This window comes from Paroedura picta, chromosome 2 (assembly GCF_049243985.1).
Source record: "Paroedura picta isolate Pp20150507F chromosome 2, Ppicta_v3.0, whole genome shotgun sequence".
Taxonomy (NCBI): domain Eukaryota; kingdom Metazoa; phylum Chordata; class Lepidosauria; order Squamata; family Gekkonidae; genus Paroedura; species Paroedura picta.
In genome coordinates, this window is record NC_135370.1 from 31,034,544 (window position 1) to 31,054,657 (window position 20,114).

Below are 20,114 nucleotides of genomic sequence, written 5' to 3' on the forward strand. Positions count from 1 at the left end.
CTCGGAAGGATGGAAGGCTGAATCGACCTTGAGCCGGCTGCTGGGATTGAACTCCCAGCCTCATGGGCAAAGCTTTCAGACGGCTGCCTTACCACTCTGTGCCACAAGAGGTTCTATATAGTATATAGTAACGTTAGTGAAACTTAAAAGCAGCAGGACAGGAGGACCCAACATGATGTGGACTGCGACAATTAAGGAAGCTGCAGTTTGTGAGACCTGAGCCAGGCTGTTAATGCTAGGGCATTTTTGAGGTTCTTCATTCATAGGGTCACCGTAAGTCAGAAGTAGGGCCTCTTGTGGCACAGAGTGGTAAGGCAGCAGACATGCAGTCTGAAAGCTCTGCCCATGAGGCTGGGAGTTCAATCCCAGCAGCCGGCTCAAGGTTGACTCAGCCTTCCATCCTTCCGAGGTCGGTAAAATGAGTACCCAGCTTGCTGGGGGGTAAACGGTAATGACTGGGGAAGGCACTGGCAAACCACCCCGTATTGAGTATGCCATGAAAACGCTGGAGGGCGTCACCCTAAGGGTCAGACATGACTCGGTGCTTGCACAGGGGATACCTTTACCTTTAAGAGAAGTGACTTGATGGCCCAAACACAACAGCCTTTAGGGAGCTTCTAGAAAGAGTTCTTGGGGGGGGGGGGGTTGCTGCCTTTTGACTTCCTGGTCCCCCCCCCCCTGAAAAATTATAAAACACTGCATTTTTGTTAATCGTCTGCTCTGTTTATCTGAAACACATTAATGCCCTGTTATGACTCGGTGTGAAGTCCTCATTTTCTGTTATCACACAGATTTGTTGATCATTAAGGGATGCGTAATGCTGTTCCCTCGGTGAGGCAGGCTCCTCCCCAATGAAAAATATTGTTCCAGATCCATTCATTGTGTTCTTCCACCTGCATTTAAACACAGACCATTAAATAACCTGCAAACAGCACGGGGCATAACGAGGGAAGCAGGAAATGGGTGTGCAGTGCACTGGGATTTGTTCCTAAGCCAGCTTGGGCACTGGAACTTTGCAAACAGGAACAAAACTGTTTTCAATAGAAACTGTTTCTCTCCCCCCCTCCCCCTTCTGAAGTGAGCCTTTCATCTTACCTGCTAATAAAGACAGGAGTTGACAAAACACGGGCGTGCCAAATACTTTTCATGCTCTGCTTCTAACATGCAGCGACACCTTATTAGGGCTCACAAAGCAAACATTCTTCCAGAAAAACATTTGCCTATGCTTGATCCAGCTTGGTTGGTTGTGTGTGTACCGAGATGCTACTCCAGTGTATTCTGCCCGCTCGGTCCTTTAGGGACAGGGAGCGTCGCTAATTAAACGCGCACCGTTTAAAAATGTAAATATCAATGCCATTCATGAAAAATGTAAATAATGTTTCCTACGAACTGCCTAGGCTGTGTTTGCATCGTATATTATTTGCTGTGGTTGTAAAGGTTGCTGTTTGATTTAACAGGTGGTGAACTGGCTTGAAGGACCCGGGTCAGAGCAGCTGAGAACCCAATGGGGGATAGGTGATTCCATCAGAGCCTCACAGGCTTTACAGCAGAAACACGAAGAGATTGAAAGCCAGCACAGTGTGAGTTTTCGTGTTCTTGGAGGAGGCGATCGCATGATTGTCCTTACGTGTAATTAATTATATCAGTGGTTCTCAACCTGGGGGTTTGGACCCCTTTGGGGGTTGAACGACCCTTTCACAGGGGTCATGGCAGGGTAAGCAGCTTCGGGGCGGGGGGGGGAGCTCATCCACACAACAGCCTTGCTGGGTAGATCGAGATAGAGTGTTTGTCTGTCTGGAGCAGTGGGAAAGACTGAGATCGGCATGGTGGGACAAGAGACAAGTGAACTGAGAAACCCCGGGAAAAAACCAATTTATATACAATCGTGAACAATGGATCTTCATGCCATTGATCAGTTTCGGTTTAATTTCTGTGAAAGAACACTTGCATAATTTTATGGTTGGGGGTCACTACAACATTAGGAACTGTATTAATCGGTCATGGCATTAGGAAGGTTGAGAATCACTGAATTATATGCAACATTTTTCAGTGACATTTTTTTCCTACTAAAATTTTTGGACAATGATTTATGACTTACAAAGCACTGCATTGGGTTTTCTGTAACAGCCCACCAGAATAGCTGGCAATAAAAGTTGGTGATCACCACGAACGGTAATTAAAACCTAATGCCATGGCAGGGTACAGTGATGTTTTAAAATGGAAGAATGAGGATGCGTGCTTCTGATGAGATTGAAAATGCAACATGAGGAGCATTAGATTGGCATAGGCATTTCTTTTTCCTAGTGGTGGAAAGCACCATAATTACTTCCATGCCCAGTTATGTAAAATCCTGTGTAAATCTGATGAAGATGAGATTGCCCAGTCTGGCAAACATGTAGGACCGGAATTCCTACGCAAATTCTGCAGTTTATAGGGAAGAAAGGCCGAGAGGGCAGCGTGCACCAAATGGAACTATCCCATTTGTCTGGAGCTACCCTGTAGACAGAACATATTCCTGCCAGCAGAGAATTCAATCCTGCAAATCATGATTACCGTGTCACTCTTGCCTACAGCAGCCAAGAGCCGGCTTGTTGTAGTGGCTAAAAACTTCTAATCTGGTGAGCTGGGCTTGGTGCCCTGCTCCTCCACATGTTGCCAGCTTGGGATAGTCACAGTCCTGATAGTGCTGTTTTCACAGAGCAGTTTCTGTCAGAGCTCTCTCAGCCCCACCTACTTCACAGGGTGTCTGTTAGGGGGAGAGGAAGGGAAGGCGATAGTAAGCCACTTTGAGATGCCATCTAGTAGTGAGAAGTGGCATATAAATCAAAACAAGCGACTTAATTCTTTGCTGGATAGTGCTGTGGTTTGGGAGATCCACATGGAGAAAATGCCATACAGCATTGGGGAGAAAGATTGGCCAAAATTGTACTCTGTCTTGTTCCACTGGCAGAATAGGGGCATGTGTTGGCCAGTTCTTCATCGTCCCTGTGAAATCCCCCATATAGATTCTGTTCCTGTACTTCTTTGAACCTAAGTTTGCAAAAACTTAATTTACAAACTATAGTTAGCATCAGTAATAACTTTTCTGTGTGCAGAGAAATTTTCTTTAGCAGGGCCTTTCACAGCTGCCTTATTCAAGGGGGTTGATACTCTCATGAGGTTTTAACTGTTCCCTCAATCCTACTATCCACATGAGAATTTATTCCATGTAATTTGTTGTTGTAAAGATGAACATTTCCATTCTAGAAACATTATAAAGCATGGCCCTTCTTCATAAAACTCAAAACATTTCAGCGTTAACTAGTCATTTTCTACTGGCCTCAATAAATGTCCTCAGGTCCCTTGCCCCTTATATCAACTTGAACGAATGTATGAATGAAGTCTCATTTCATAGCCATGCAGCACATCCAATTTGTCAGTGCTGCCCTTTATTCAACCTGTTCCTTGGATGAACTCATTGTGGAATCCTGTTTTTTTTTTCTTTTCTTTCTTTCATCTAAGCTAGGCTATTGTGATGACTGCTCTTCTAAACGTAAAGGCTGCAGCCATATGTGTGGTCTGCTGCTTTTGTAGAAGGATATGACCAGCTTTCATTTCTTAGGCTTATGATCCACTTGAGCTCTCCTAGTCCCAGCTATTAAACATCCTAGACTGATCTATATTTACTTCCCTAGTGAGGATCCTTTTCCAGTTTCTTACTTTCACTTTGTTGTAGGGAATGCATACAACCCACTGCAGCAGTGTTCTATCCTCCTGCTTAAAGGTAGAATTATCCTGGCCAGCCATGGACTACCAGATTTTACATCAACAAACAAGGGGTACTGCCCTCTTAAACTTCATGCAGTCTTACAAGAGCAGTCTGGGATTTATATGTTCAGATCATGACATTCTGCCTTGAAAGAGTTGGGCCTTTATAGCCCATGTACGCTGAATGAGATATGTTGGCTGGCCTACGATTGATCGTTGCCCAGCATAATTGCTTCTACTGTGCCTTTAAAAGTTTGTAGCTGATCTTGTATCTTTAGGGAACTGAATCAACCAGCATCCAGGAAAGCCCTTATGGGAATTATATTCATGTGGTCATAAGATGGAAGCTCTCGTTTTATTTGTCTTCTCTTGCATCTGAAAGCAGTGTAAGCAAAATCCACCCTAATTTTATCCTCCCGAGTCTGTAATGGCCTCCTCTTCCCAGACTCACAATACCTACACATCATACAGAAGACAATTAGCTACAGCTGCTGATGAAAGTGAGCTTGCAAACCATCTCCATATGACGATCAAGGAAGATCCCCTGTCACAATATCCAGTTATTGATATGGTTCTCCTTGGATCATCCCATACCTTTTGAACGATCCACCAGAAAGTCTTGATTTCACTGATGCTTTTTCCCCCCCTTTTGCTGTACAAACAAGAAACAATTGATTCATTTTCTTATTTCCATACACACCATTTGGGACTCCATACTCCAATGGAGTCAGCATGGGCTTCACTTTCTCCTTGTGAAATCACATGGCTGTGATTTGTCTCGTACAGCCTCTTGTTGAAGGTCATCATATTCTTTGTCACCAATCGATTCAGTTTTTTTCCCCCCTGGGACCTTCAGAATCTACTCCCATCTGTCATCCCATCTGTCCCAGCCTGTGGATTGTCCTCAGTGCTATCACAGCTAACGCATAAATATAGTGTGACGCTATTGCCTCTTTTCTCCTTCAGAACTGCCTTCTTTTATGTGCCTTGTGCTCCAGTATGCCCTTCCTCTGGAAGCTTAAGCTCAAGGTTGTATTGTGCCTAGACTTGGCGTCCCCCATTAAAATGACTTCTGTATTTCAGCTTACATAATATGTCCATTTCCTGGTTTATTTTCCTGCTCCACTAGGTAATAGAGAATGCAAGGCCTTTCACTTGTCAGAAAAAAAACCATCTCCATACCTGTTGTGTAGCAACTAATGGAGGACTTAGTTTGTAGCTCAACTGCTTATTTTTTTTTAACTGCTTGGTATTTCCAGTGCCTGTTTGAATAGGGATTGTGTAAGATCTGAAGGTAATCATCCCATGGCTGAAACTTGTTGGGACCCAGTTGGTTCAGAGTTGGACAGGATTCTCTCACTTTTGGCCGTGTTCTCTTGATCCCTTCTTGCCTGCTGCTTTCTTACCTGGCCCGTTCCTCAGTAAATAAGGTACAGCAGGCTGTGTTTGTGATTCCTGGACCTCTCAAAACATAGACCCTTCTCTCACCTCTCACATGGTTCCCAAGCGACCCCAGACTCTCAGGAGTTGCAGGTGGGGATGGGGGGGGGGTACAATGAGTTTCAGTAGGAATGGGCAGAAATTGTTTCCAAAAGCACACTCTGATTGCCATTCTGTAGGACAGGCTTTCCGTGAAACCCGGGGGTTTCTTGACAGCCCTGGAAGGGTTACCCAAATATAAATTTGTTAAACATTTATTGGGTGCAATAAACATATATGGTCATGTCAACTCGCCCCCCCTCCCAAAATGTCCAGTGATGGGCCTGGAGGGGGTGGGGAGGGGAGGGGTGAGGTGGGACGGGGAAGGGTGGGGTGGGACGGGGCTCTGGGTGAACATAATTGTGCAACTTCTAAGGTTTCTTCAAGCCTGAAGAATGTTTCAGGGGCTTCTCAATGGTAAATAAGCTGAGAAAAACTGCTGTACGATCAAACTCCAAAGGGAGACGGAAAGTAAAAAATATACATAGATTAATTCATACTATTTACATTACGAATTTATAGTGAAAAAAGGGGGATGATCAGTGGAAGCCACTGGAACCGCATGACTTTTTAATCACTTGGAAAACATTTCTTTGGTAAATAAAGCATTAAGAGACTATCAGTCAATCTGTCTTTTGCCACTGAATGTGAGAAATTGACACCAAGGCTGTGCAAGGCAGCGATTAGAAGTTACTGCCTTATATACATAAAAACCTTTTTAAATAACTCTGGTGTTTCTTTAATAAGCTGTCTCATTGATTTACAAGCTAATTACTTTTAACTGTGTTTACTAAAAAGGATTCTGACTTCATTGCATGCCGTAGTCATACTGCATATGTCATTTATTTCACTGCTACTGCAAAATAGCTCAAATATTCATTCAGCTTTCAGTCATTTCCTTCCCTTTCTCATTGGGCATTATACCACCTTTAAAAGTCCTGGTTCATGATACCATCATTTTTAAAGATGGTACTGATGCTATTTGCTCTATTGGAATTTTAGCCAATAATTACAGGAAGAGTTGGTTCTTATATGCTGCTTTTCTCTACCCAAAGGAGACTCAAAGCAGCTTACAATCGCCTTCCCTTTCCTCTCCCCACAACAGACACCCTGTGAGGTGAGTGAGGCTGAGAGAGCCCTGAGATTCCTGCTCGGTCAGAGCAGCTTTATCAGTGCCGTGGAGAGCCCAAGGTCACCCAGCTGGCTGCATGTGGGGGAGCAGGGAATCAAATCCAGCTCGGCAAATTAGAAGTCGACACTCCTAACCACTACACCAGGCTGGCTTTCTCCAAGGTTTTACCGCTGAAAAAATACAAGTAGGATAGCCTATAGGAGTTTGCAAATGGACTAATTAGAATTAGATCAAGATTCAAGTCCAGTTGTTCCTTTAAGCCAATAAATTATGTTGTATGTTAATTTGCTGCTCATCTTCTACCTACACGTATGGATTGGTAATTTCCATTTCCGTGTATCTGAAGATGTGCATGTACATGAAAGCTTACACCTTGACAGTGGCCCAAATTATGTTGTGTTGCATCAGACCACCTGAATCTAATTAGGGCTGCCAGTCCTGTTCTGGTAAGTCCTGGGAGCTTTTGGGGTGCAGAGTATGGGGAGACCATCAAGACCATAGAAGCCAGAGAAATCCCTCAATATTTTTGAGCCCTTAGAATTCTGACATAGGGTGGTAAGCACAACCACAAAATGGCTGCCACAGGAGGTGTAGCCAACCCAAAAATGGTCACTGCTGGACATGGAGCCATCCACAGAGGAAGCACAAATACAATGGATAAGGGTAGTAATTTAGAAAAAGAAACACTGGAAAAGTGGAGTATGAGAGAAAATAAAACCAAACAGCATATTGGCAGCCATCACCAAAAAGATGTTTCTTTAATCTGCACAGCTAATCAGAAGCCCTGCTGAGCAAGCCTCCCAACTTGACCCCATCCACTTTCTAAAAAATCCAACTGGCAGCAGGACTAATATCATTAGAAGTGATGAAATGATACTGTTTGGTTGAAAGAGAAAGGCAAGGTGCAGAGACTGTTAACTCAGGCTAGCAGCGTAGCTCCAGATATTTAAAGTGCATCTTAAACATCCTAGAAGTCCTGAGATCTAGTGCAGTCTAGTGGATTGAGAGCATGTAGGGCCTAAACACCCCCCCCCCCAACCCTCTGTATTTTTCAAGCTCAGGTATACTGAAAGCCCAAAATATGTTATTTCCCAGTATTACCAAATCCCGATACTGGTATGGTATTCAGATTCGGGTATAATCAGGAGTGCCAAATTGTTCCAGCTCCATGAGTCTGAAGCATTTAAATGCCTCATTCTCAGCTTGGCCAATCCTACCAGCCTGGCCAATCCTGGACTGGCTCCTGTTTCAGCTCAGTTTAAACAGCTGCAACAAGAGTTAGCCAGCCCAGCCTAAGCAGCTCAGGGCTATCAGTTTCTTCCACCCCGACTGACCTGGCTGGGAGGGACTGAAAGAAATTGTCTCCAGGGAGGTCTCCCTGCCACATGCAGACCTGACTGGAGGGGCTTTAGTTGCAATGTGGATTAAAAGGAAGAAGGACCTGTCAGCCGAACCATCCAGGAAAGGCAAAAAGCAGGCTGACAATGACAATGGCGAACCATTAAGTAATACTTAATAACAGGATGAACTGGAGCCAAAATAAGCCCTAGAGGAATACAATGCGTTTTCATCAACAATTGTTCCATTTTGGGCACCACAGTTGAAGAGGGATGTAGACAAACTGGAGTGTGTCCAGAGGAGGGCAACAAAAATGGTCAGGGGTTTGGAGACCAAGATGTATAAGGAAAGGTTGAGGGAGCTTGGTCTGTCTAGCCTGGAAAGGAGATGACTGAGAGGGGATCTGATAACCATCTTCAAGTATTTAAAAGGCTGCCATGTACAGGATAGAGCAGAGTTGTTCTCTCTTGCCCCAGAGGGACGGACCAGAACAAATGGGATGAAATTAATTAAAAAGAAATTCCGTCTCAACATCCGGAAGAAGTTCCTGACAGTTAGAGCGGTTTCTCAGTGGAAAAGGCTTCCTCGGGAGGTGGTGGGTTCTCAATCTTTGGAGATTTTTAAACAGAGGCTGGATAGCCACCTGACGGAGAGGCTGATTCAGTGAAGGTTCAAGGGGGTGGCAGGTGACAGTGGATGAGCGAGAGGATTGTGAGTGTCCTACATAGTGCAGGGGGTTGGACTAGATGACCCAAGAGGTCTCTTGCAGCTCTATGATTCTGCGGTTCTAGTTGTCTTCATAAGTAACTCTGGATTTTTGTAGATGATTTTCACCACTTGATCCCCATTCTACAGAACTGATTGAACCTTTGTAGTCTACTAATATTACTAGAAATCCATGCGGAAAAAAATTGGTGCATTCAAAGCCTTGTTTAAAGTACCCAGAGTCACTGATGAATACAACTGTTGTTGTTGAAAATGACTTGTATTACTCCAGGGCTCGTTTTGGCTCTGATTCATCTGTTTCTTAAATATTACTGAACGGTTTGCCATTGTCAGCTTGCAATGTGGCTTAAACATCGCAGCAGCAGAAGCTTTCTCCAGTATCTCCGAGTGTCTGGGAAGACACACAGACCTGAGACATTCAGCTGGGGTGGCCAGAGCTGAAAGCTCTCAGCTCCCACTCCCCCAGCTGATCTGTATAGCCAAATTAATGCTGGAAAAATTTGGCTTTTATTCGGATTCTGCTAGACCAATAACTGATCCGATAATCTGTACTCAACTTCAACAATACCAGAAAAATACCAGTATTTTCATTTTGGTTCAGCCGAATGCACACCCCTAGTAGGGCCTTGATATTCCGCTTTGGGCAAAGAATGAATTATGGAGTGGTGCGTTCGGCAAGAAGAGCAGCTTCAATTGCATCAAGGTACAGAGTCACTTCTGCTTTATGAGCACCTGGTGATCTCCTACAAAGAACCCAATAACGGCACATGCTTATGAAGCCTTTGTAGTTTTTCTTCCCCCACCTCCAAGCAATAAATTCCCTTTCGGACATCGCTGTGCACAATGGTAGATGAAGCAGTAGTGGCAACACTCCCACACTTTTCGCTGTGTAAACCTGCCCTTCATCTCTGTTGTGTCATCAGTTTGTCCCTTGAGCGGAATGCACAGCATGTTGGACTTGTAGCATGACTCTATTAATAATAATCAGATCAGATAAGACAACTGATGTGTAATCCTGATACCTGTAAAAAGAAAAGAGGTGGTCAAAGTTTTGTGAAGCTGCAGATAGACTGAGTGTGAAATAGTTTTAAGATTTGTTCTTGCATTAATGGAAAGGAAGACTGTTGGGGAAAGAGAGGGCATATGATCAGGGGAACACGCAACAGGGGGATATGATCAGGGGAATATGATCAGGGGAACACGCAATATGGAATGTGCATGTTAAATGGTTAAAATTCATGTTTGGATATTATGGTACAGAAAGGTGAAAGGGGTACAGAGAGTGGATAGAGAAAAAGCTGGAATTTCATTTGGAAGAACAAGGAAGGTTTAGATCACGTTTTTTTGATGGCCTGGAAGGGTTTCCTGAATGGGTAGCAGTTAATTAATTTTTAATCTATATATATTTAATTGGTTAGATATATATGGTCATGTTGACCCATTCCCCTCTCCCAAAATGGCCAGTGATGGGCCTGGAGGGGGTGGCAAGGGGAGGGTCCCTGGGTGGGCATGTACACAGCAATGCTTCCCAACCATATTTTGCATGATCACTCCACTTCTGGGGTTTCTTGAAGCCGGAAAAGTGTTTCAGGTATTTCTCAATGGTAAAAAAAGTTTCAAAAGGCTGATTTAAATGAAGGGCCCACCAACTTCCAAGGCTGAATTAATAATAGAACTAGCTTGTCATGTTGAAATAGAAGGAAGTTCCTGACACTTAGAGCGGTTTCTCAGTGGAACAGAGAAAGCTAGTGGGTTCTCCATCTTTGGAAATTTTTAAACAGAGGCTGGATAACCATCTGATGGGGAGGCTGATTCTGTGAAGGCTCAAGGGGGTGGCAGATTATAGTAGATGAGCGATTGGGATGTGAGTGTCCTGTATAGTGCAAGGGGTTGGACTAGATGACCCATGAGGTCTCTTCCAACTCTATTATTCTATGATTCTAAGTTTGTCATCAACATTTGTTCCTTAAGAAGCCAGGCATTCATACATCCTCTTGGCCGCACGTATTTATTAAAGTATATTTAACCACCCATAATGCTAGAGCGAGCCTAAATTTTGTTTTCATTTGTCAATGAAACATAGTGTCGTCTCAAAATGTAGGATTATATGGTTGAATAACTTTCTCTTTTTGCAATGCCGGTTTTTGCAGGAGTGGTTTGCGGTGTATGTGGAACTTAACCAACAGATTGCGGCGCTGTTGAATGCCGGGGATGAGGAAGACCTTGTAGAGCTGAAGGCGTTACAGCAGCAGCTGAGCGACGTCTGCTACCGGCAAGCCAGTCAGCTGGAGTTCAGGCAGAATCTGTTACAAGCAGCACTTGAATTCCACGGGGTTGCCCAAGATGTAAGCAGGCTTTTATTCAAATATTTACGCTCTGGTTTGTTGCAAGCTGTTACAACTTCAGAGAGACAATAATGCAGACAGCTTGTTTCAATAATGGAGGCAGCTCATAGCTGTTTATTCTGAGGCTAGCAATCGTCATTTCTGAGGATGCACCCCCTATAATCCTCCAATTTATTATTATTTCCCCTGCACTAATGTAGGCATATTCAGATCTACTTGTCCTTTCAACACATGCAGCGCGAGAAACAGGTTCCTTTTGTTAATGCCTCTGAAAGAATATATTAGGAAGCCTCCATATTAAGTAATAACTTTGCAGCTGGATTTCATTAAAGGTGTGAATGCCTTCAGTTCTTATAGCTGTTTTTTTAAACTTTCGGTATTTGATAAATCTTTTTTTTGTGCGTGTGTGTGGCCTACTTCCCTTCTTACATGATTTATACTCAAATACCAAAAAATAATACTATGTAATGTACCTATTATTACCTAGAAATTCATTTTCTTTTATTGAAATGAAATCGAGAGTGGTTGATTGAACCTTTTGATGGAGCTATCAGAGTTCTGCAGGGCCTGTAAAATGGTGCTATTCCGCCAGGTGTACAGTTGAAACCACAGCCAACAAATAAAATCCACGGGTCTCTCCCCTCCCCACCCCGCCCCAAATATAGCTCTCCAGACTGTAAGCATAAGATGGCCTATTGATTCAGATATAAGAACAAGGCCAAGAGGTAAAACTTGGGGGAGTCTGGGTCATGGTTTTATGGTTTTACTACTTTGTGGTTGGATTAGAATTTATGTTTATAGAGAATTTTAACATGTTGTATACCGTTCTGACCCTATATAGCAGTGGTCCCTAACCCGCGGGCCGCAGCCCGGTGCCGGGCCGCAAAGGCCTTGGCGCCAGGCCACGGCTCCTTCTTCCCTCCCCCCCCCCGAAGCGAGAAGCTTGCCAAAGCGGCCGATTAGCCCGCGGCCCGGCAAGCTTCTTATTTAGGGAGGGGAGGGAAGAGAAGCTTGCAGAGCCGCAAGCTAATCGGCCGCTTTAGCTTTAGCGGACGATTTGCTGGCGGCCCAGAGGGGCCGGGAGGGGGAGCCGCGGCCGCCGGCATGGCGGCGGCGCAAACACGCATGCGCGGACTGCCGTGCACGCGCGTTTGTGCCCCTGCCGGGCGCAAACACCCGTGTGCAGCAGTCCGTGCATGCGCGTTTGCGCTGGGGCTGCCGCGCATGCGCGGCCCCCCGGGCCGCCCTCTCCCCCCACCACGCCGCAGCGGTCCGCAGCGGGAGAAAGCTTGCGGACCGCTGCTATATAGGGAGAGGTGGTTTATAAATCCGATCATATAAATAAATAAAATAAAGTAAAGCAGAACTTTTTCAAACAGCAGTATTAGTTTGTTCATGAAATGTTTTGTGTGTGTGTTTAAATGATGTAGAGCTGTGGATACAGTCCAGACCAGGAATTAGGTTTTTTTTAATACATCCTATTTTACCCTCTCACCACCAATCCCTCAGAATCAGGAAGGAACTTCTAGTTTGCACTCTTTGCCTTCGTGTTGTCTTGAAGCTCCTCATTCATAGCGCTTAGGAGCAGAGAGAGTTTTCTCCCTCTCAAAGTGACGCTTAAGAGTCAGCATCACTTTCCTACTCCTGGATCTTTCCCATTCCGTCTGGCCTTTCAACCCTGCATTGGTGTCTGCCAAAACGGAAATGCAAAGTATTTGAGGGCTCTTGTCCACCCCCACACTTTTGACCCCCAGAAGACAGATGGAAAGTATTACGACAGGATTCTTTGCAGTCGTCAAGTGTTAGCCATGAGCCATTCCACTGATCAACTCTTCTACCTGAGAACTTACTTTTTCATTTGATTTTTTTGGCCTCGCTTTCCTGCACAGCAGGATCGGGCTGGCTTACATCAAAGGTTTAATGCACTGTTGAAAACATAAAAACACAGTTGAAAACAATTCAGAACCCAGTAATTCTACTAATAAGACTAAGCTGGTGGGGCTGCTCAGTTCCGTTTCTTCTGTTAGGAAGAGGAAAGGAGGGAAGGGGGGCCAATTTAATATCCTGCTTGCTCATTTTGGCCTAAACTATACTCCTGATGAGTATAGCTTTCCTGGGGAGGAAAACTATGGCAAATCTAGACAGCATCCTAAAAAGCAGAGACATCACCCTGCCAACAAAAGTGCGTCTACTCAAGGCTATGGTCTTTCTATATATTATTTCTATATAGAGCTTTTATTAAGAAAAGTAGTCGCTTATCAATTAGCCCTTATCACTTAGCCCAAAGCAAATTCCTATTAATGGAACTTCCAAAGTTGAGAAGAATCTCTATAGAGAACCACTAGCCTAATGCTGGGAGCGATTGAGTGCAAAAGAAGAAGAGGATGACAGAGAATGAGGTGGCTGGATGGAGTCATTGAAGCAGTCAGTGCAAACTTAAATGGACTTCGGGGAATGGTAGAGGACAGGAAGGCCTGGAGGATCATTGTCCATGGGGTCGCGATGGGTCGGACACAACTCCGCACCTAACAACAACAAATACTACTGATGGAAGAGTGGTTATCTCCCACTAGCGCTGTCATCCTTATGAAGCACCTTTTTTCACAGCACGTTCAGTGCACCCTTTAGAAAGCACTGAGATTGGGAGAAACTAACTTCTGTGGTCTTCTTTTTCTCGTTTCAGTTATCTCAGCAGCTCGATGGCTTATTAGGGATGCTGTGTGTGGATGTAGCGCCGGCTGACGGAGCATCGATACAGCAAACTTTAAAGTTACTTGAAGAAAAATTAAAAAGTGTCGGTAAGCCAAAGACGGGTGATGTGCCGAAACTTGCATTGCAGTGAATTGCTCCGTTAGGATGAAAAAAAGGGAGATGCCACCTCCCTTCATGCTTGACATTATATGTACTGTCATCTCTTGCTAACAGTTGAGCCAATTCCTTGAGATGGACAGAGGGCTTATGCTAGGGTTGCGCACTTCGGCCGCCGAAGTGGCCGTTTGAGCCCGAGGCAGCCAGCACCGCGGTGCAGGGGAAAGGGGGTGGCACCGGCCGGGTCATGCACTGCCACCGGCGCCGCCCCTCCTGCTCCACAGTGCTAGGTGCTTCTGGCTTGAGCAGCTGCTTCGGGGGCCGAAACACACAACCCTAGCTTATGCATGCCATGCAAGTCTTCCATCAGATATGTGGGTGCCCTCCTCCCACCGGTAGCTTCCAGGACTCTAGAAATTGACTCTTTAAAAAAATAATAATAATGTAATGAAATACAGGAAAAATAAACAACCCTCACTGAGTGCACAGACTTAAAAATATTCTCCTTTGCATCATGGCCTAAATCGTCAGTTTCTTTTAAGATTCAGCTTACAGGTAACACCGTTATTTGGATATAAAATGCAGCACTGTGTTAACATTGCACAGAAAAGAAACTTTACAATCAAATATAAAGTCTTTAAAAGTCTTTAAACAGACACCCTGTTCTGACCAAGCAGGGCTCCCTCAGCCTCCCCCACCTCACAGGGTGTCTGTTGTGGGGAGAGGAAAGGGAAGGTGACTGTAAGCTGCTTTGAGCCTCCTTCAGGTAGAGAAAAGCGGCATATAAGGACCAACTCTTCTTCTTCATCAGTAATATCCGGGCTCTCTCAGCCTCACCTCCCTCAAAGGGTGTCTATTGTGGGGAGAGGAAAGGGAAGGCAATCGGAAGCCGCTTTGAGATTCCTTCGGGTAAAGAAAAGCAGCATATAGGAGCCAACTCTTCCTCTTCTTCTTCTTCTTCTTCTTCTCCTCCTCCTCCTCCTCCTCCTCCTCCTCCTCCTCCTCCTCCTCCTCCTCCTCCTTCTGCATTTAATAGCAACTTGTCCACCCTCATTGTGACATTGTAACAATACATATAAAATGGAGAAAATGAAAGAGTTGGTTTTTATATCCCGCTTTTCACTGTCTAAAGAAGTCTCAAGTGGCTTACAGTCTCCTTCCCTTTCGTCTCCCCACCACAGACACCCTGTGAGGCAGGGGAGGCTGATATCACTGCTCGGTCAGAACAGCGTTATCAATGCTGTGGCAAGCCCAAGGTCATCCAGATGGAATCAAACCCGGCTCGCCAGAGTAGAAGCCCACACTCCTAACCTACACTACAAAGCTGCATGGTTATGATGAACATGTGATCTAATACGACATAAGAAGAAAACTACAGATAGGAACACAAGGAACTGCCTTTTACAGAGTTAGGTTGGTGGCTTATCCATTTCAGTACCGCCTCTTCAGACTGGTAGCAGTTGTCTAAGGTCCCTTCGGAATTCGAGGGTGCACCATTGAGTTCTGCCCCTTGTAATAAGTGCTAATGCTGTTTGTAACAAATGATAGCGTAGAAACTCTGGATGTGCCTGTGTACCTTCCTAGTCACTTAGACGCTAATTACCTCCTTATAAAAGACCCAAATAGAATTGACCGTCAATGCTTGTAGGAAGAGTTAAAGCATTTTCTCACTTTATAGTCCAGTAAGCTAACTCAACGTATCATTCCTTGAAGGATAAATTGCCTCCACTGGCTTGTACGTGAAAAGAGAATTGTACAGTCGGTTCTCGAAAGAATAATAATATTTTATTGATTGAATGTATATACCGCGCCTCACTGTGATGTCTTGGGGAGATGCACAGGATTCACGGGGGAAAATATGTAATCGTTTTAGGAAATAAAGGTGCTTGCTTTGCTGTGCCTTTAGATTTAGGTCTGCAGGGTCTGCGCGAAAAGGGACAAGGCCTTCTCGATCAAATAAGTAGCCAGGCGTCTTGGGCTTACGGCAAGGATGTGTCTACCGAAAACAAAGACAATGTGGATCACATCCAGGGAGTGATGGAAGATATGCAGCTGAGAAAGCAGAGGTAACTCGTGCAGTGACAGCAACTCCAAACATGTTTGGAAATTAAAAAATATTGCGTGGAGCCATTTTATCTTCGATTGATGTTCCTGCTACAAAGGGAGGTCCATATGCTTTCTTAGTTTGCTGTCCCACTTATAATTGCTGTTCTTCACTTGAGGCTTTTCGATGCCTCGGCGCCAGCTGTTGTGGTATTCTTTTATAGAGGATATATTAAAAGCAACCTGTTGTGCTCAGCAGAACCGGTAGTTTCAGGCTCAGACGCAATACATTAATCACGACCTAAAAATCAGCCCCCTTATTTCTGAGCCCCCATTTAATATTCACCGACGAGATAACGTCTCCCTCCAAAGTTGCATCTTGAAAGCCCTTTGGATTTTTTCCCTTCATATCAGATGATTAATTTATCTCGAAACGTTTTAAATAATAAATCTCTCTGTCCCCTGATATAAAGACTAGGAAAGAAAGAAGTGTGTGTTTGAATGCAGAGATTGGCCATTGCAAGGAAAGCCAGTCTTGCTCGTCTCCTACCAAAATTTAGTTTGCTGGTTGCTCTTTGGCAGGAGGTGCTGTGAACAGCCTGGGTTAGTCCTCGGGACTTACGCGGAGGTAGCTTGGCCCAGCCGCCCTTCCGTCCAACAGAATGAGAATGCGGGCACGGGGAGAGCCGCAGCCACCCCACAATTTCTTCTGCCGTTCCACAGGCACATACCACGAGGTCCCCACCCATCGTGATGCTTTCCCATCACCCTCAGGTGCCTGCACAGACAATGCCGATGGGGCCTCGGCTGCATTGTGCCGGGCAGCTGCGTGCTGTTAAGTTGAAGCGAGGAGGAGCTGTGCTGTAGGCTGAAAATGGCCATTCCGTCAGTGGGCTAGAGCCTGAAGAGCCCTGAGCTTGGCCTAGCTGTCCCCAGCTGAAACCTCCCCCATGGCCACCTTTCTAGCCTACTTTTAGGGGTTGGAGGGTGGGATTCCTGGGCTCAATGCGCCCACCCCCGGTCTGGCCTTGGCTTCTGCTTGCTGAGGCAGTAAGGTGGGCTCTTCCTTAGGGTGGGGCTGCAAAGTGCCCATTAGCACCTTCCAGTATGGCACCCTGGGTATGCGCCCTGTTTGCCACACCCTAGATACACACCTGCTTGTTTGGGGGGAAAATGACTCGTCAGTCACCCTGAAGAAGACAGTTGCAAAGCTCTTCAATTATCAGAGGAAATGCCTGGATACGTTGAGTTGGATCCAGCAATCTACTCATGCAGGGCTTTCAAATCTTCACTGCTTTTCCTGCTTTGCAACAGTGTCTTCCGCACAGCACATTGCCTAGTAATGTTTTTAACAAACTTTAGTAATAAGAAACAATGTCCTCTAAAACAGAATTGCTTTTGTATACTGCCATTGTATATACTGTGGGAGTGATAACCATGCAGAGGCATCATAACTTCCTTTTGAACACTGCTGCATGCAATTTCTGGCTTTTACAGATGCGAAGACATGGTGGATGTGCGGCGACTGAAAATGCTTCAGATGGTTCAGTTATTTAAATGTGAAGAAGATGCCTCTCAGGTGAGATACAGTCCCCTACACAGCCCATTACGCATGGACTGGAAGGTCCGCATTCGGGGTGTAATGGCGGCGGATAAAATCACCAATTATGCACGCTGCAGGCAGCAACTGGGCGCAGAGTCAACATATGCCGCTGAAAAAGCCGTGTTAGCGAGATGCGGAAGAAAGTGGAGCTTCCCAGGACCAGGGCGCAACCAGAAGCGGCTCCAGAGTAGCCGCATGCATAGTCGGATACTTTTGCCGCCATTGCGTTCCGGCCCGTGTGTAAACGGTTTGCTTCGCTTCTTCCTCCTCCGTGTTCTCCATGCTGCTATTTCAGCGGCCGTGCATAATAGGCCCATTGCAGCTTTTGAAATGTATTTCATTGATATTTTAATGACCAAATGAAATAAGCTCTGGAAATGAAATAGATGATGTTTGGCCCTTGAGCATCCCTGTGTTAAATGGCAGCCTCGTTGAAGAAAGTGCAAAGTTTAAGTAATCAACCTTACTCTCATGCCACCTTTTGAAAATTAGTTTCCATTTGGATTAACCTGGTTGACATATATTCTGCTTCACCGCCTGCTGCTGCTTCTCTCTTCAGGCAGTCGAATGGTTAAGCGAATTGTTAGATGCCCTACTGAAGACTCACATCCGGCTGGGAGATGACAGTCAAGAAACCAAAGTTTTGTTGGAAAAACATCGGAAATTTGTTGATGTAGCACAGGTATGCGAAGGAGATACTTCATTTTGTAGCAGGTCAGATAGGTCACTGGCAAGTTACAGGGAGAGTGGCTTGTTTCAATGGGTATGTGCAGATTTTATATTCACACAGCTATCTACATCTATCATCCATCCATCCAATCTCCCTCCCCGAATGCTCAGGGTGGTTTACATGAAACAAGGAAATGATACAGGTAACTCAGTTTACAGTGAAAACAAGGTAGAATCAGAGAATAACAGAGTTGGAAGAGACCTCCTGGGTCATCTAGTCCAACCCCCTGCACTATGCAGGACACTCGCAACCGTATTGCTCATCCACTGTAATCTGCCACCCCCTTGAACCTTCACAGAATCAGCCTCTCCGTCAGACGGCTATCCAGCCTGTTTAAAAATCTCCAAAGATAGAGAACCCACCACCTCCCAAGGAAGCCTGTTCCACTGAGAAACTTCTTCCTGATGTTTAGACGGAATTTCTTTTGAATTAATTTCATCCCATTCGTTCTGGTCTGTCCCTCTGCGGCAAGAGAAAACAATTCTGCTCCATCCTCCATATGGCAGCCTTTTAAATACTTGAAGATGGTTATCAAATCCCCTCTCAGTCGTCTCCTTTCCAGGCTAAACAGAGCAAGCTCCCCCAACCTTTCTTCATACGTCTTGGTCTCCAAGGTGACAACAACAAGAACATTATAGAACAGTGGAAACTGCAAAGAGCATCAGCTCATGCTGAGGCCCAGTGAGTTTGGGTGGATTTGTAGTAGTCGTCGGAGGGAGGCTTTGGGGGCCAGTGAGAAGCTGTGGTTCAGGTCGACCTCAACCAAATGCCTGGCGGAGGAGCTCCCTTTTGCAGGCCCTGCAGAACTGTTCAATAACATTGCTTATCAAGCAAAAAAAAAAGTTTGCTGGAAATTATTGCTAAGTCTGATGAGATTATTTTCCTGGAACATGTCTTTATGGGCAGTCTTAATCTTATGAGTGAAGATGTATATGACATTGATAGTTTTGAGATCAGAAGCAAACATGGAATGGTTTTCCTTGGGTGCTTTCTGCACCTGCCACTGGATTGTGCTGTGTGAGATGGCAAAAATCCACTTGCAAACAATCACGGATGTGGGTTGAAACGGCATCATTTAGCCCAGGGGTAGTCAAACTGCGGCCCTCCAGATGTCCATGGACTACATTTCCCATGAGCCCCTGCCAATTCTTGAGAATTGTAGTTAATGGACATCTGGAGGGCCGCAGTTTGACTACCCCTGATTTAGCCAGTGTGAAAGTTTCCTGTGCTTGGTGACAACAACTTCACGTTTTGGTGATGTAGCTAATAAGGGAACTGAAACATTTCAACAAGTAGTCTGCACAAATTGGAGATGCTGCATGTCAAATTGAGGACTGCTAATTCTCTCTTGGCTCCTTAGCCAACCATTATTCATGGTTACCACCAATCCAATGCGTAATTTGCCTTGAGTCCTTTTGAGAAAGGCAGGCTATAAATAAGGTAGTAGTGGAAGATATTTATTGTATATGGCCAAAGGCCTTTACACAACATAATTAAAACCATAAAATACAAAAATAGAACTGTATTTCTCCAGTTAATACATAAAAAACAGTGAGGATAAAACAATATATCACAACAAGATATTACAGAATTGATATATCAAGATGGGGGCTCTTCAATAAGGTGATAAATTTTAAAAGTCTGATCAGCTCTTTTCTTCCAAGTCCTGTGGCAGAAAACATGGGGGAGAACCAGGGAGTCCTTTTTTGCCCTCCTGCTAGACTTTGGCCTTGCTTCTGCAATCTGCAGTTGCCCAGTTGGAAGAGGATTAAGGGACCACCTCTTTGCTGGAAACCCCCCCCCCCCTAAGAACACTAAGGTCCAACGATCAGTATTTACTCAAGATACCTAGCCCCAAAGCAGTAAGACTTGCTTTGAGCAGAGCATTTTCAGTCCTGGTGGAATGCTCCCCCTGCTGAGATCAGGGCACTCCGGAACCTTAAACAGTTCCGGAAGGCCTGCAAGGCTAAATGTTCCGCCAGGCCTACAGTTGAGGCCTGGAAAATAACGCTGAGGAAACTGTGTGACCTCCCTACCCACAAAACAATGCACCATCCACAAAACCGCCAACCCGGCCAACAGAATCGGGCTCCCTCTGCAAGGTTTTTAAGAAGGCGGTTTAAAAATATGTAATATAATTAAATTTAATATAATTAAATTATA

At 45.0% G+C, this 20,114-nt stretch overlaps 1 protein-coding gene across 4 annotated transcripts in view; it reads left to right on the top strand.

The window, feature by feature from the left end:
• SESTD1 (SEC14 and spectrin domain containing 1) overlaps positions 1–20,114 on the top strand; it is an 88,391-nt gene that overhangs the window by 63,332 nt on the left and 4,945 nt on the right. For all 4 annotated transcript variants that reach the window (XM_077319568.1, XM_077319569.1, XM_077319567.1 and 1 more), the window contains 6 exons: positions 1,458–1,580; positions 10,573–10,767; positions 13,451–13,565; positions 15,482–15,641; positions 17,116–17,197; positions 17,781–17,903. In XM_077319568.1, the coding sequence (XP_077175683.1) occupies positions 1,458–1,580; positions 10,573–10,767; positions 13,451–13,565; positions 15,482–15,641; positions 17,116–17,197; positions 17,781–17,903 (798 nt within the window). The remainder of the gene's footprint in view (positions 1–1,457; positions 1,581–10,572; positions 10,768–13,450; positions 13,566–15,481; positions 15,642–17,115; positions 17,198–17,780; positions 17,904–20,114) is intronic.